Source organism: Pogoniulus pusillus, chromosome 18, assembly GCF_015220805.1.
Source record: "Pogoniulus pusillus isolate bPogPus1 chromosome 18, bPogPus1.pri, whole genome shotgun sequence".
Classification (NCBI taxonomy): domain Eukaryota; kingdom Metazoa; phylum Chordata; class Aves; order Piciformes; family Lybiidae; genus Pogoniulus; species Pogoniulus pusillus.
This window is the reverse complement of record NC_087281.1, coordinates 23,006,806-23,024,535: the sequence shown is the minus strand read 5'-3', so window position 1 is coordinate 23,024,535 and position 17,730 is coordinate 23,006,806. Positions and strand designations below refer to the sequence as shown.

Here is a 17,730-nt window from a genome sequence, read left to right as displayed (position 1 = left end):
TTACTGAAAGACAGCATTAAAGAAACTATTTCCACAGAAACTTATCTCACTAAAGGTGACGACCAACTAACATCTGTTCATCAGACATACTTTTTACTTATCAGAACTAAACTGCACTTGAAACAGATTTGAATGCACTATGATCACACTGAAAAATCACAGAATCATTTCAGTTGAAATAGACCTTTAAGATCATTGAGTCCAACCATTATCTAATGCTACCAAACCTGGTGCTAAACCATGTGCCTCAAGCACCACATTTGTATGCCTTTTAAACACCTCCAGAGATGGTGATTCGATCACCTCTCTGGGGAGCCTATTCCACTGTTTGATAACCCTCTCACTGAAATATTTCTTCTAACAGCCAGTATAAACCTTTCCTGGTACAACCCAAGGCTATTTCCTCTTGTCTAGCACTTGTTACCTGGGAGAAGAGCAATGGGGGTTATCCCTCACCCTCCTTTTCTCCACACTTAATGCCAGTTGCCTCAGCCACTCATAAAACCTGTTATGCAGACCCTTCACCACCTTTATTGCTCTTCTCTGAACACAGTAGGACCTCGCTATCTTCTGTGTAGTGAGGGTCCCAAAATTCCATCACAGAATCACATAAGGTTAGGGGCTAGATTGGAAGATCATCTCCCCTGCCAGAGCAGGATCACCTATACCAGACCACACAAGAATGAATCCAGGTGTGTCCTGAATATCTCCAGACAAGGAGACCCCATAACTCCCCTGGGCAGCCTGTCCAAGTGTGCCATCACCCTCACAGTGAAAAAATTCCTCCTCATGTTTCCATGGAACTTCTTATTCCTCAACTTTCAACCACTGCTCCCTGTCCTGTCGTTGTGCTTCACTGAGAAGAGCCTGAGGCTGCCCTTTTGACACTTGCCCTTTATATATTTATAAACATTAGCGAGGTCACCCCTCAGTCTCCTCCTCTGCAAACTAAAGAGCCCCAGCTCCTTCTGCCTCTCCTCGTAAGGAAGATGTTCCATGCCCTTAATCATCTTTGTGGCTCTGCATTAGACTCTCTCAAGCAGTTTCCTGTCCCTTCTTGAACTGAGGGGCCCAGAACTGGACACAATATTCCAATTGTGTCTGAATACTGAACACAGTATTTGAGCTGTGGCCTCACCACTGCTGAGTACAGGGAACAGTCACTTCTCTGGCCCTGCTTGTCACACTATTCCTGATACAGGCCAGGATGCTCTTGGCCTTCTTGGCTACCTGAGCACACTGCTGGCTCATTTTCAGAGGGCTGTCAATCACCAGCCCCAAGTCTTTTTCTACTGCATAGCTTTCCAGTCGCTCTGCCCCAGGTCTGTAGCACTGCATGGAGTTGTTGTGACTCAAGCGCGGCATGCAGCAGTTAGCCCTGCTGAATCTCATACAATTGGCCTCAGCCGATGAATCCAGCCTGTCCTGGTCCTTCTGTAGAGCCTCCTTACCCTCAAGCAGATCAACACTCCCTTCCAGCTTAGTGTCATCTGCAAACTTTACTGAGGAAGAGCTCAATCCCCTCATTCAAATATCTTTGATAAAGACATTCAAGAGAATTGGCCCCAGTACTTAGCCCATGAAACACCACTAGCGATAGCTGCCAGCTGGATTTAACTCCATTCACTACAACTCTTTGAAGCCAGACATCCAGCCAGGTTTTTTATCCAGCTAAACATCCACTCATCCAAGCCATGAGTAGTCAGTTTCTCCAGGATGAGGCTGTGGGAGACTGCCTCAAGTGCTTTACTATAGTCCAGATAAACAACCAGCACAGCCTTTCCCTCATTCTCTAAGCACGTTGCCTTGTCAATGAACCAACACAGGTAAACATGACTTCTTAGCCAGCTTCAATTCTGGACATTTTGGTGTATGTTGCCTTCAGCCATGTAAGCAACTTTTGTATCATTCTCTCTTGAAAGTAATTACTCTTCTTAACTTTGTTTTTAATTTCTAAATGCTGAAATCAACAGAAGTCTCCTTTGTTAAAACTGATACTTGAAAGTATCTGCTGAAGAGAACAATGTTGCTTGTGAATCTAGAATCAGAATCAACCAGGTTGGAAGAGATCTCCGAGCTCATCCAGCCCAACCTAGCACCCAGCCCTATCCAATCAACCAGACCATGGCACCAAGTGCCTCATCCAGTCTTTTCTTGAACACCTCCAGAGACGGTGACTCCACCACCTCCCTGGGCAGTTAGAAAGAGCCTGATATAGAGGCATTTGGTAATACCAGCTTCTCCAAAGGCTGTATAAGAATTGAAGACTGAGCATATAGTAGGATTCCAAGTCAGACACAAGGACAATGCAAGTGTATTGACATTCTTAAGCTGCTTCTGGCTGCATCCTGCTTCTGCTCCTGCCTGCTCCTTATGACTGAGCCTCTCCAAAGCTCCTTGCCCTGTTATGAATCAGGTCTCTCCCCATCTTTCCCCACTGCTCTCTTTTGTGCCTATCTGCACTGCTTGGGAGGTGTGAAAAAGTTTCTCTGTTGTCAGTTCTAACTCTCAGCATCACAAAACTCATTGAGAGCTAGAAGAAACATTTTGCTCCAGTCCTGCATTACATGGATGGTGAGTGCTGTCCTTTGAGGGGCAGGCAAACCATGCTGCACCCAGGTAAAATCTTTGGAGAATTCTGCTGACAACATCATCTAAAAAACGTTTGTGAAATACATTGAAAGCTGGCTGGGTTTAGATGCTTGAGAATCTACTAACTTTCTATGCATGTTACTGGAAGGATCAGAGGCAGCGTAACCTTTAGGATAAATGTAAGTTTCTACTTCAAAGCACACAGAGAATCCAAATCTTCAACAAAACAGGTGTGAATTACATTTTTAGCTGAATAAAACAACATACTCATTCTCTCACATCATCCCTCAAAATAAGTGAGGAATTTTTCTGGTATCTACCACAAAATTTCAGCCTTAGGCATGTATTCAAGGTTATAAAGAAACCACCAGCAATTGAAAAGTCACATTTTGGCCAGGTGGCAAGCAATAAATAACAGTCTCTTACTAACTTTTACAATCTCTTCACATGTGCCTTTCTCCTATTTACACATATATGCAAATGCAAGAATCCTAACTTGTCAAAACGTTTTCAAGATCTGAAAGAAGAGACATAATTTTAAGTAGTTATATGTAAGAACTCATAGGAATATATTTTAACCTGAATGAAGGTTTCAATGCTCTAGCAAACATAGCTGGCTTTCATGATTTTTTCCTACACTAAACTACACTATTCAATTGTCAACAGATTCAAAACATCAGCCTGCAATACTGTAAAACATACCAAGCTGTTGAAAAATGCCTGTGGAGATACCAATGAAAAAAGACTCATTAAACCAAACAACAGTACAAGGCATGGAAGATAGTGTGACCATAGCTGTTCAATCAGATCAGATAGAGATAGGCTTTAAATTATGTTGGTGTTTGTTTTAATTGGGAGAAATAGCTTATAAATGGAGAAGTTATTTCTGGAATAAACAAAATCAGAATGTCAGAGATCCAAACATGAAGAAAATAAATTAGGTTGAAAGAGAAGGAGGTTCAGAAACAAGTTATTTTGTAAACATTTTACAGTCTGCAAATAATTTTCTTTTGGAAGAAAAAAAGTCAAATGTATCCTTTGCTGGTGCTTGGTGGGGTTTTTTTTCACTTTAAGGATACAAGTCTCAAAAGCCTTAGTAAACATTTCTTACCTGTGTCCCAACAGTCTCCTGGAAGCAGCGCCCAAGCTGAGTTTTAACTGAAACAGGAAACATATGAGGAATGGGTTGTTGGTTTGTGTAAGTAGCATGTCCTTTCTGGGTCTTCTGATACGGAAGACCTTGGTAAGAGACCTGTGGATGCACTGGCTGAGGTACTTTTGCTTTTTGTCCTGTTGATGTGCTGTCAATTCTTGAAACTTGGTGGATCTGGACTGAGGCTTCAGGAGGATGTTTCACATGGATATTCACGATGTTAGGAGGAAATTTCACTAAAACAATTGAAGGAAAAAACACATAAAGAAAAATTGGTAACAAAATAGGGTTTAAAATATACACTTTTGGCACCTTTAAGCCATTTCTTTTTTGTACATTAGAATTTTTACAAAATGACTTAAAGTGACCAAAATACAAATGAAACCTAAATAAAATATCATTAATAATACAAGAAAATGAAGCAAACAAACAAAACAAAACCTAACACACACACAAATTAACCCAAAGAACAAAATAGCAAACCAATCAACCAAAAAAACCTCCCCCCAAACCACCAAAACCACCCACAACTATTCACACAGAAAAGGAGACATTATAGGATTGTAAAGACTGCTATATAAACATGGATGTCTAAATTGGCTGGTGAGACACTAATATTTGTGGTTACACTGTGTAACAAGAATCCCATTTAAAGTTCCAGCATTCAAACTGTACTGAGTTATTTCTGAATATATAGCAAACTTTGTTTTCTTTTCTAGATCCATCATCTCTCTCTGGAACATAGAAAAAGCTTCAGATTTCATCCCTTCACCTTGATATACCTGCCAAACCCCAAGTTTGGCCCTACGAGAGTTGCCAGCATCTCAACCATCTATAATTGTCACTCCTTTTGATGAACTTTGAGTTCAAGATTTGGCAGATGAAGGGGGAAGAAATGTTTTTCAGATGCTTCCATTTTTAAATGTAGTTGTCATTTTAAGTCTGAGTATATAAACTGAGAAACTTCAACCATAGAATCATAGAATCAACCAGGCTGGAAAAGACCTCCAAGATGAGCCAGTCCAACCTATCCCCCAGTCCTAGCCAATCAACTAGACCATGGCACTAAGTCCCTTATCCAGTCTTTTCTTGAACACCTCCAGAGACAGTGACTCCAACACATGCCTGGGCAGCCCGTTCCAGTGTCAGTGTGCACAAAATTGTTTCCGATGCTCAAGCTTCTTTTCATTTAAACACAAAGATATTGTGGAGGATGGGCAGGCAGGGAGAAGACAGGTAATAGCTCTTGTACTTTGTAAACTATAACAAATTTCCCTTCTACTGCATCTGGCTGGGTCTTTGTCATCAATAAGCACTGGACAGACAACTTGAGGCCAGACAGTCCATTAGCTCTAACACCTCTTTGACTCATTGAACATACTTCCTCTACAATGCATACTGGATGGTTGAGCTTTCTGAATTGTCTTCTTGCCTCAGGATTTGATTAGGTGTTTTCAATTCTCATTTACCAACTTCAGCCTCACAAGTCCACTTCTCAGGAAGCAGATTTCACTTATTTTAGGTACTTTAAAATGATGTTTTTTGGTAGAAATTGCTTTTGGTCTGTCACATTATTTTCATTTCAATAAGCACATTTCAATACCGATTGGTCTTACACTGGAGTTTCTGAAAAGGAAATATTACTTTAACTCTGTACTGTTTCATTTATGGAACCATTCAACATACTGCAGACAAAAGTAGCAAAAAAATTTATGCTACATGAGATGAGTCTACAAGGAAAAGATTCAGTGTCACAGAGAGAAGCAATAAGGCCCTCCTTAGGCTCAGATGAGTTTTGCAGGGCCAGACAAGACAACATAGTTTGGCTGTGGAAAGCACAAAAATCACCCCATCTTACTAGCTTACATTTCAATGTATGAACGGAGACCCCTTCAACTAGTTTCTTCAGCTGATAAATCTCCATTTGATAAAAAATTGTATTAACCCTCAGGGGAAATAACTGAATTGCTTTCCTTTAATCTCTCAATTCACACAAACCCATCAAATTAAAGCTAGTTCTTCCCATGCAGTATTATTACTGCAATTATCTTCCATTTCTTGGATCACTGCCTAAATGTGCTGATTAATTTTTATTTCTGCCTGCCATTTCGGGATGATTTGTTTTATTCTTTCCTTGAAAGAAAGGAACATTCCCTTCTCCACAATCCAACATTCTCATTTGGGCATAGAAAAGACAAAAATGGCATTGTGACTGCTGATGGTTCTGTGAAGACTTCTAAGGAGATTAAGGAGAAAAAATAAATTTAAGAGATCAAACTCCTTAACAATAAGAAATCTGTCACAGGATCACAGGATGTTAGGGGTTGGAAGGGACCCAAGGAGATCATCGAGTCCAACCCTCCTGCCAGAGCAGGACAATCCTATCTAACACAGATCACAGAGGAACACATCCAGACAGGCCTTGAAAGGCTCCAGAGAAGAAGACTCCACAACCTCTCTAGGGAGCCTGTTTCAGTGCTCTGTGACCCTTACAGGAAAGAATTTCCCCTTGTGTTGAGGCAAAACCTCTTTTGCTGCAGCTTACACCCATTGCTCCTTGTCCTACTACAGTGAGCAGTGAGCAGAGCCTGTCCCCTGGCTCCTGGGCAGCCCTCAGATACTTATAAACATTTATCAAATCCCCTCTAAGTCTTCTCTTCTTCAGACTAAGCAGCCCCAGGTCCCTCAGCCTCTCCTCATAAGCCATGCCCTCCAGTCCCCTCATCATCCTTGCAGCCCTTCGCTGGACCCTCTCCAGCAGATCCCTGTCCCTCTTCAACTGGGGAGCCCAAAACTGAATGCAGTACTCAAGATGAGGTCTCACCAGGGCAGAGTAGAGAGGGAGGAGAACCTGCCTTGATCTGCTGGACACACTCTTCCTAATACACCCCAGGACCCCATTGGCCTTCTTGGCCACAAGGGCACATTGCTGTGCCATGGGTAACTTGTTAGCCACCAGGACCCCCAGGTCCCTCTCCACAGAACTGTTTTCCAGCAGATCACCTGTCCTTTAAGGCAGAAACTCTACTCCTGAAAACCAGCTGTCTTAAAATATTTTATGGTCTACAATATTGCCTAAAATAATTTAATCTAGAATTAAATAGTGATAAATTGCTGCTCTGCTAAATGTATTCTCATCTTCTCTTAATCCTCTCTCCCCCTCCCCTTTTTTTTCTGGTCAGAAAAGCTCTTGAACGTTTTAGGGAATAATACTCCAACATGTCAGTGGAAACTATTTCCCAGTGGACTGCACAGCAGTCCCTAGAGAACAAATCCACTGAAAAGATGGAGCAGATACTTTGAAGTGTTTATAAAATATTATGTTTCCAGGCGAATTCCCTTTCTGAAAACAGAGTTACTACATTAGATTATATTTATCACAAGCATACAAATAATTTGGCCTCTTTTACCAAAGTTATTCAGGAAGTTGTCACCAGCAACATATTTTTCCCTCATACACTTTTTTTTTAACTCAGAAGCACCAATCTTGGAGAGGTAATTGTAAAATTACCATCAAGAAGGGGGAAAAAATTCAACTAATCAATCTGGCAATTCAAACAAACAAACTTCACATTGATTCACATGTTCTCAAAGGAAATTGCAGGAGTCTTTCCTTATGGATAGATTCTCACCCCAGAAGAAAAGCCACCTGGAGTCATAGGACACACCAGAAACACATTGAACACTTCTTTTTATAGCCATCAGGACTTGACACCTCACAAAAAAGTACTGGGGGAAATGGAAATCTGAAGCTGGGTGAACTTTTCTTGACTGGACAAAATTTGATTAACACCACAGTTTTTCTTGTTTCTGATCATCTGCCTTCTTCATGGCATTAGCAGCAGAAAACCCTTCCCATTTTTTCCATAGAATCTTTATATGACCTGGAAAGAACACTGCATTTAACTGGATCCTATCATGGCCTATACTTAGAAGTTCACCACAACATTAACTTATAGGAAACTACCAAATTACTTAACAAAGGTAAACATGGATTGGATTTTTTGTTTTACATGAGTTTACATTTGGTTTCTTCCCTCAACCATCAACTATGGAATCATGTGCAAATTTCCATCTAGGTATGCTGCAATTTATGGACTCTGATCAATTGCAGTTATTCTCCTCCTGAAAAGGTCTGAACTCCTGCAAGGAGTCACCTGCATTACCCTTCTGAATTCGATTCCACCACAAAATACATTTAATTACAAACTCTTCTTAAGAGCAGTGTTATTCCTAATTATTTCTGTCACTGAGCAAAATACTTCCCAGTCACTCTGGGAAGCTCATGGTTCAGGTTTGAGATTCAAATTACTTAGACAGACCACTATGATTATTAGTTGGATATCTGCTACTTGCTAAAATCAACTCCAAAGGAAAACATAGCTTTCAAGGAAAAAGTTACCTTTTACACCTTGTTGTCCAGACATGGTCAGTGGTAAAGTATGAGTAGAGTGGATGATTTGTGATCCTCCGGCCTTGTTCACCTGCTGTGGGTGATGGTACAGTTTTGGAGTATTGGCAGTCTGCACAGGGATCTGACAAAGCTTGCCAGTGTAATTAGGAGGGCACTGGCATTTATCTCTAGAACTGCACTGGCCTCCATTCATGCATGGAAGGTGGCAAATAACTGAAATGAAAGCAGAAAGAGAAACTGTTGTAAAAGACTTTAGCTTTAGTATTACCTGACCACACAACACACGGAAGCTGAAGAAGAAAGGAGCAGTGCTGGGAGCCTCTGTTCTTCCAGCATCAGAATGACTGTTTGTACAACATGCACATTTCATTGCCTTCTCTTCCCTGCCTTGGGACCTCTGTTTGGTTCACATCCTTTTTCCATGACAGACCCTCCTTCTGACCTCTGCCCCCTTCACAGCTTCTCTCCACAACAAACAGGGCAAGCACATTCTTCCCTTAGAAGTTCCAGATACTCCACAATGCTAAATTAATATTGGTTTTGGCTGCACCTCTTATTCAGAGTTTGGTACAGGCATTCCTATTTAGTCAGCCTTCCATTTCTCAAAATCAGGGACCACCTACACTTCCCTAGAAGACTAGGGAAAAACTCACCAGAGAGCAGGCAGTATGGGGATACATTTCTATTTTCCCTGTAAGCTGTGTTTCTACTGCAAAAGCCATGTCTTAATGAGTACCTGTATTTTTGCTTAATATTTATCTGTCAGATAAAAGAAGCTGATTTGTATACCTACCCACCAAAATCCTAAAAATACCCAGAGATTTCAAATTATTTCAGAGACAAATTTCAAAGTATTAAAGCATTTTAACTCTAATATTAAGACAAGGGTAATTACCTCTGTGCCAGCACAGTACTTGCACATTTACAGCTAAATAAATTATCAGATGAAGCACAAAAAATATCCACATTGAATGACAAACATTTCGTAACTCAGCGATACAAACAGTAAAAGGCACAGTTCAGTCTGATGTGGGACTCTATAATCAACCATAAGCTAGCTGAGCTGTCAACATTTTCAAGAACTAAATGATGTAAGAAAAATACTGTCAGATTTCATTCAAGACAAACTAAGGTTGCTTTTTCAGAAGTCAAAGATTTTGTTGAGTAATACCAGAGAGTATCTATTTGTCAGCTCTAAGATATGATTCTGACTGTAGAAATAAATTAACAAAAATAGATACTTTAATTACAGCCTTTATCTGGAATGATATTGCTTGGTCTGTAGTGAATTACAGTGTAGATAACACAAGACACTTAGGAACCTAATGCTTTCTTCCAGTTGTCAGGCACCTCTCCTGTTCTCCATGACTTGTAAAAAATGATGGAGAGAGGCTCAGCAACAGTATCAGCCAGTTCTCTCAGCATTTGTGGGTGCAACCCAGCAGGGGACATGGATTTTTAGTTGATAGAAGTGATCTCTAATCACTAGTGGAGTGTCCTCCTCTGTCCAGTTCTGCTCCCTTGCTTCCAGAGAGGATAGCTGGGGGACTTAAGCATCTTGCCTACAAAGAGAGACTGAGAACCTGAGGCTGTTTACTCTGGAGAAGAGAAGACTGAGAGGAGATCTAATCCATGTGTACAAATATCTGAGGGGTAGGCATCAAGTGGATGGGGCCAAGCTCTTTTTGCTGGTCAGCAGCAATAAGACAAGCAGCAATGGCTGGAACATAGAAGGTTTCAACTCAACATGAGTAGAAACTTCTTTACAGTGAGAGTGACAGAGCATTGGAGCAGGCTGCCCAGAGAGGTTGTGGAGTCTCTTTCTCTGGAGACTTTCAAAATCCGCCTGGATGCATTCCTAAGCAAACTGCCCTAAGGGATCCTGCCTTGGCAGGGAGCTTGGACTCCATCTCTGGAGTTCCCTTCCAAACTCTAAAGTTCTGTGATTCTGTAATGCTTATCATTCCAAGTGGTGTAATCTCTGGGCAAGAGCAAACTGTTGCTATTATTAATACCACAAAACATTAGTATCAGATAAGGAATCCCTCTTCTGTATGTCACAAGACAGAGTAGGACATTGAGCAGTGGAAGGAGTTCCAACTCACCTGTGTTGGGAACAGCAAGAGGGCTCAAGAAATGACACAATCAGCTGGGCTCCTTGCAGAGCAACCTCACATCATATTGCCAGGGTCTGGACCACTGATGCCTTATCACCACGTAGGTCAATGCACAAATGTAAGCAGAGAGTCATTTTTCACTCTGTTCTGCAGCTGTATAGTGGACACTCTATCCATCTTGCCTCATATTTTCATTTCATATAAACTGAAAGCACTTCAGGCTGTAGCACCACTCTAGGAGGCCCAACTGACTTCACAGAAGGCTATCTATGCCAAAACAGGCCTCACCATTTTGGGTCCCAATGATGTTTGGACTTTATCTGAGTGCATAAAAGATGTCCTTACATAATGATTGTTCTTTTAGAGCAAAACGAAGGATTTTTGACCCCAGCAGTAATTAATGCATGACAACTCTCTCTTTCTCTGGTACCACCTCTCCCTTTGAAGCCACAAAGAAGAAGGTTTATTGTAATAGTGAAAACATACAAAGAATTTTAGGTACTTGAAAAGACCTGCTTAAGGTTGAAAGCTGAGGTTCCTTTCATGCAAAAGCAACTTTATACCATGAGATCATGTAAAGTAGCATTACAAGGACAGTAATTCCATGTAACAAACAGTCTGAGGAATTATTTGCATACAGGAAGCCTATAACATACATGTTCTTCCTCCTGCTGTCTCCAGTCTTGAAGCAATTAGGTAGGACACAACATCCACCTTTTAAACAATATAAACATACCAACTATTTCCACCAAAATAAATCATTTTCTTCCACACTCCTGTTCCTATAGAGCAGCCAGCATCTGGAAGGCTATATCACACATGAATCTGTGCATTACAGGTCACTCCTGGGGCTTTCCTCTCCTGCAGCAGCCCACTGGATAAAGAATGAATACATGAAAAGCTTTGTCTTCAAGCAAACAAAAGTTGATGCTAAAACTATCATGAAGGAAGATATCAGTTAAAAAAAAGACTTAACTCAGGTCCCATTTCATAACTTTTTGCTGAGGATATTTCCACAAACAGTGCAAACATGTGAAAACAAATGGCACTGAAAATCTAGTGAGAGCTAAATAATGAAGAATGCTTCATTTTCTCAGTGTTTACATAAACCAGAAAAAAATTCCAAGCTGCCCATATTATCATGTGGTGTAAATCAGTCAGCTGATGTATGGACAGACAGACTGATTCACACCTCTGCAAGCTCTGACCAAATGTATCAGGAATGAACTGAAATCAAGAATACACTAAATCTAGTCTGAGAATACTACCTTCTGCAACAATAGTAATAAATCAGAACTACATAACTTTGAAGTTACAAATAAAACCAAAGAGGATGTGGTTGCTAAACTAATCTGAGAAGCTGATAACCTCAAATGGCAAATATTAGAAGAACTTTAAAAACATAGTAAGTCGAAAACAAATACAGAACTCCCCCAAAATTGTGAATGAAACATGCTGAAATGAAACACGTGACAATTTTAAGCAAGTAGAATAAGCACATATGTAACATGTATGTTCCCCTATACAGTTTGTAGCCAGTAGAAAGGGCTAGACATGATTACAACACTAGTACTGCAAGTCACAGACATGCAACGTCACTAGAGCTGGAATCACACACAGACTGTTTGAAGAAATTGAAATGAAAAAACTTAAAAGTCTACAAAGCCAGGAGAAGGAAATGCTACTTTTGTTATACAAGGCAAATCTCAGGTTAACAAAGACCAAAGACCCTAGGGAAACAACCACTTAAGATAGGAACAGGATAGGTTGGAACAGCTCAGATTCTGATGAAGGTTTTTGCTTTGTTTCATTTTGTCATTGAGGTTAAAGAACTTAAACAAACAGAATGGCTGAACACTGCCAGATGTGCCAGGGACATTCTTGACAAAAAGCAGACTCATGCCCCGGGAGAGACCATTAAAAGATGCTGGCTTTGCACGTATGTTCACAACTGGCATTCACACAAAGAGCGCACCGGAGCCTGATTCTCACTATTGCCATTTCCTCTGTGAAAGAGAAGGGGAAAAAAGGAAATAAAAATATCCATTGTGGTGTGAAACACTCTAGCTGCTTGGAGTGTGATAGAAACATGCACAAAATGACAAGAAAGTTCAGTGACCATGTGGGTATCTCACAAACAAAACAAACAAAAGCATTCATGGACCTAAGAAAGGCAACAAATGCTTCATTCAAACATGCTGTAGCCAATTCTCTCAATTGTCTCTTAAGGATCAATCAACACACAACTGAACAAATGTCTTGATTTCTTAATATATATGAAGATCCAGCCTTCAGAAATGTAAAGGCAGATTTCAGGAATTACAAACATTGTAAGCAGGTTTCTTATCCTTGGGCAATTGGCAAAAACAAGCTTTGGTTTCTCTCCAGCCTGGCACAGCTTGGTGGGTTATCACTGTTCAAAATGAGCCAAGCAGGGAAAGTCCATCAAGATGTTCCCACAGGAAGTTTATTAAAAGGTGGATGCATAGAAAATGAACATCCAAATAACACTCATGGCTCTGCATTGGAAACACACAAACAGGACATGGAATAGTCAAAGAAGCAGCTTGGAAGCCACTGATACACATTTTGTCCATGTAGTTACACAATGTAATTTGTTTTCAAGATACTTAAACAACATTGAACAGTTACAGAGAAACTAACCAAGTCTGAACCTTTTCATTTAATCAAACTGATGTGTAACAAACCAAATTTCAAGCACCTAAATCTTCCTGATCCTTAAAAAAATATCCTATGCTTAGCCAAAGAAGCCCTTAGGATGGATTGATGTGTAACCAATGTGAAAAAAACAAAGATGGGTTTTGAAACATTCCTTAGCTGACTCCTTGTCTTTCACACCTCAGGGAACACGTGAGCTTCGATCTCACTATTCCTTCATGGCTCTTTGCCCTTTCTACTTGCATGCTACCAACCAGTCAAGTGTACATACTATTCAACAACATCAAAAGGCTCTCAAAGGAAAACCTTCAGACTGCTAATTAGATTACAATATTTCCACTGCATGCAACACAAATCTGCAGACTAATTTTGTCTTCAAGTACTCCAGAGTTACCCAGCATTACTGCATGCCCCATAGCTGCTTGTGCCTCTTTCATCCACGCTGATACTAAACACGTGGGAAATGATGGGACCAGCACCCAGGTCTACCAAACAGAGTCTCTCACAGGGAAGAACAGATGGCATCACTGAAAGCAAGCACTGCCACATGCAACGTTCTTATAAAGTAGTGCCTCTAAAAACATGGTTTAGGTAAATGTTGAAACTCAAAAGTGCTACCTGCAGATCTGTGCAATTGTTCCAAGCCTGTTTCTACTTTCTAACTGAAGAAATTCTAACTGTAACTCACAAAAGGCACAGAGCTACAGTAATGATGACATCCTCCCATTTGGACTCTTCCCTATTCCCCTACATCTTTTGGGTTGGGTTTTTTTTTTTGCTGTTGTTTATTGTTGTTGGCTTTTGTGTATGGGTGGGCTTGTTTTAGTTGGGTTTGTTTGAGTTTTTTGGGGGAGGTGATGGGTTTGTTTGAGGGTTATTTTGCTTTTTCTTTCATTTTTTGGTTTCTTTGGATTCTTTGATTGGCTTTTTTTTGCACATCTGGCTTCTTGTTTCCCAGTTTTGCAACTACAGATCTCTTCAGATTCCTGTTGTAGTTTAGAGATATGACATAAAGAAGTTGCCAGTTGAGTAACCAATTAAGTTTTTTAAAGGTAATATTAAGGTCATCTTGTTTTTACCAGCTTATGACTGGGAAAACAGCATAAGAAAAGAAAATTTAAGAGGCCTTGATTTAGTAAGTATAACACTTTCATACTCACCTTGGCATTTATTCTGCAGTTTGTGTTTTGACAACTTCTAAGAGAAATATTTTATTCCAACAACCAAGCACAATTCTTAAAGGTAAATTGGATGGGAAGAGATTCAGCAGTAGAAGAAAAACACTGTCCTCTGCTAACCACTTAAGACAGGCCTGAGATGCTCTGCTCACGTGAACAGCCTAGTTACTACCTGCAAAAAACATGTTACATGCCACTGCTACTCTAACAGTGAAGACAGCGGCAGGCATGATGCCAGCTGTGAGCAATGACGTAGAAATGTCTACTCTGCTACTGCTGAGAAAGCAGTCAGGGTATGTGACAAATGGCAGCACTGTGTGTGGAATCACAGCCAATTTTAAGGGAATCTCTAGTATCCAATGAGGAGAGAAAAATGCTTTGAGGCTCTCCTTTATTTTGCTTAGTTGAATTCAATCTCAATAAACAATGGCCTAAGTACAAGGCAAGAACTCAGGTAGATCAACACCCTGTAATATGCTTATTACTATGCAATTTCATTTTGGATGATGGTGGTAATAGTAAGAGTGCTGTTGGAAAAACTGGTATAAGAGAGGTAGGCAGAGTATACTTTTATCTGGTCGGTCCGCCAAAAAGATACAAAGTAAAAAAAGGTAATGGAGGAGTTGCCATATTAACACTCTCCAGTAAACAGTTTTGATTTATTAGTGGTTTAAATAGTTTAAAATTTGCTTTCATGATGTCATGGTTTGAGGGGGTCCCAGTTTCCTGAGAAAACAACAGGTCAAGACCTGTCTGAGGGGACGGATCCATCATCCCCGGAGAGCGTGATTTTGTTACTCAGTCCCACAGTCCTGCCAGCGCTTTATGTGTGGCCAGAAAGGTCAATTTGCTCCCTTTTCTCCCTTCCTTTTCAGCTCCTCAGAGGGATTCTTATCTAGGTAACTATGTAGGAATACCCTGTGGGCCACAGTCTTCAAGGCCACCACTACAGCCAATTTCTAGCTGCGCGATCCAAGCCTGCTTTAGGCCTAATTCGGAGACAATGGTGAGGGGAGACAGTGAGCATTGGGGTTTTGGTGGGTTAGCCTGGTTGTGGGGAAGGCTTTGGGGGGAATTCTCATGTATCCTGTATCTCTATCAGGTGCTAAGGATGCATGCATGCCGAATCTTCCCCTGCACATCTTTAAATACAAACTTTTCCGTGTTCCTCTCCAATTCAAAGAGTGTCATTATTTTACTGCCTTCTTTGAAAAGTAAAATAATCTCAGTCAGTCACACTCTTAAACAAAAAACTACACCACATATCAATTCCCCTGCAACAGCACGAATTTAAAGATGTAATATTTTTACAAGTAATAATCACACATGAGCAGGCATTACAGAACACTATAGATAAGGGCATACCTCAAACAGCATCTTTACTTCAAAGTGTCTGTCTTTATTACCAGAGGCTTTTTTTTATCAGACCTGATGAAAACCATTTGAGTGAGAACACCAAAATCTAGTTTGTTTACACACTCCCAGAGTTTTGTTCCTCCTTACTCTGTGCTTCTCTAGTTATAATTATCAGCAGCATAGCATATTCAAAGCTGTAATGAATGTTCCTTCACAAGTGAACACTCAAACCATCTTGTGAAAAAAACACAGTAGTCATAGAATCATAGAATCAACCAGGTTGGAAGAGACCTCCAAGATCAGCCAGTCCAACCCAGCACCCAGCCCTAGCCAGTCAACTAGACCATGGCATTAAATGCCTCATCCAGTCTTTTCTTGAACACCTCCAGGGATGGTGACTCCACCACCTCCCTGGGCAGCCCATTCCAATACCAATCACTCTCTCTGGGAAGAGGGTAATTTTAAACAGGAACTTTTCATCTCAGACATAATGGGATAGGTAAAAATATGCAGCTACTAAACTGAGTTCTCAGCTATTGTGAATCAACATGGTCACTGACTTCACTAGAATTTGTCTTGCTTTTCTAAACCATTACTACTAAGGGAACTTTTAACAAAGTAATGCACCCAACTTGAGACTGCACCATAAGTACTGTTGTTTATGCAGGCAATGAAACTAAAACATTGCCAAAATAGACAAGCTTTGTGGTGCTATCTCTCTTTTTGTGTATATGTGGTGTGTGTGTAACCAATGTCAATTGCAGGGCCTGTTTGGTTGGCTTGCAATTGAGTGCACATGAGATTTCGAGACTGTTAACATTAAAGATGTAAGCAAACAAAGTTCAAAGATGAACTCAACTAATAAAGAATTCTTAAGCAAGAGAATGGATCACATTCTTTAAATAACCACAATTTTCTTTGGTCTAATTCAACTGCAACCACATCCAACTTTGTCAAGCTGGCCAAAGCAGCAGTTTGCCTCCCAAAATCCCAAAGTAAGGAGACCTGTGTACAGGTCACATTCAAAAACTTTGTTATCTTTTTCTATAAAACTTCCTTTTCTGTGTAGCTTCTTTATCCAGGAGATAGTTGTGCCTCTATTGGAGTCAAACCAACCTTTACATTTCCTTTGTCTGTAATGTAAATTTCAACATGCATCTTGTATGTAGCAGTTGACATCGAAGCTGTCTCAGTCTACATGCTTGTGCAATTTGTCTCAGTTTTTCAGTATCAAAGCATATCAATATTGGGGAATCAGTCATGCTTTAATGGAGGATACATTATCAACTATGGGATGCCTTGATACTGAACACTGGCACATGAGTTCACAATGCTGCCACACATTTTAGAGAAAACTGTACTTGCTCAGTAAGCATCAAAATCAGCAAGATATGTACACAGTTAACAAAGAGACATCTGATATGCCCCCAGGTGTTTCAACCATCCTTCAGAGTAGTAATCTCAGGGAACCTGTATCAGATCCTTCTAAGCCCTTGAAAAGCCAGCTATCCTCAGACATGTCAAATGGAACTGTACAGACATGTACAGAGGGATCTGGACAGGCTGCAGAGGTGGGCACAAGCCAACCTCTTGAGGTTCAACAAGACCAAGTGCAGGGTCCTGCATCTGGGTCCGGGCAATCCCGAGCACAAATCCAGGCTGGGCAGTGAGAGCAGCCCAGAGGAGAGGGACCTGGGGGTGCTGGTGGATGAGAAGCTCAACATGAGCCAGCAGTGTGCACTTGCAGCCCAGAAAGCCAACCAGAGCCTGGGCTGCACCAGGAGGAGTGTAGCCAGCAGATCGAGGGAGGTGATTCTCCCCCTCTACTCTGCTCTGGTGAGACCCCACCTGGAGTACTGCATGCAGTTCTGGAGCCCCCATTACAAGAGGGATGTGGAGATGCTGAAGTGTGTCCAGAGAAGGGCCACAAGGATGCTCAGGGGGCTGCAGCTGTGAGGACAGACTGAGGGAGTTGAGCCTGTTCAGTCTGGAGAAGAGGAGGCTCCCAGATGACCTTATTGTGGCCTTGCAGTATCTGAAGGGGCCTACAAAAAAGCTAGGGAAGGACTTTTCAGGATATCAGGGAGTGACAGGGCTGGAGGGAATGGAGCAAAGCTGGAGATGAGCAGGTTCAGGCTGGAGGTGAGGAGGAAGTTGTTGAGCATGAGAGTGGTGAGAGCCTGGAACGGGTTGCCCATGCCCAGGGAGGTGGTTGAGGCCTCGTGCCTGGAGGTGTTTAAG

At 41.1% G+C, this 17,730-nt stretch overlaps 1 protein-coding gene across 5 annotated transcripts in view; it reads right to left on the bottom strand.

Annotated features, from left to right (window-relative positions):
• Positions 1-17,730, bottom strand: part of LTBP1 (latent transforming growth factor beta binding protein 1) — a 177,575-nt gene that overhangs the window by 98,835 nt on the left and 61,010 nt on the right. For all 5 annotated transcript variants that reach the window (XM_064158748.1, XM_064158743.1, XM_064158744.1 and 2 more), the window contains 2 exons: positions 8,148-8,372; positions 3,704-3,981 (listed from right to left, as the gene is read on the bottom strand). In XM_064158748.1, coding sequence (XP_064014818.1) covers positions 3,704-3,981; positions 8,148-8,372 — 503 coding nt within the window. The remainder of the gene's footprint in view (positions 1-3,703; positions 3,982-8,147; positions 8,373-17,730) is intronic.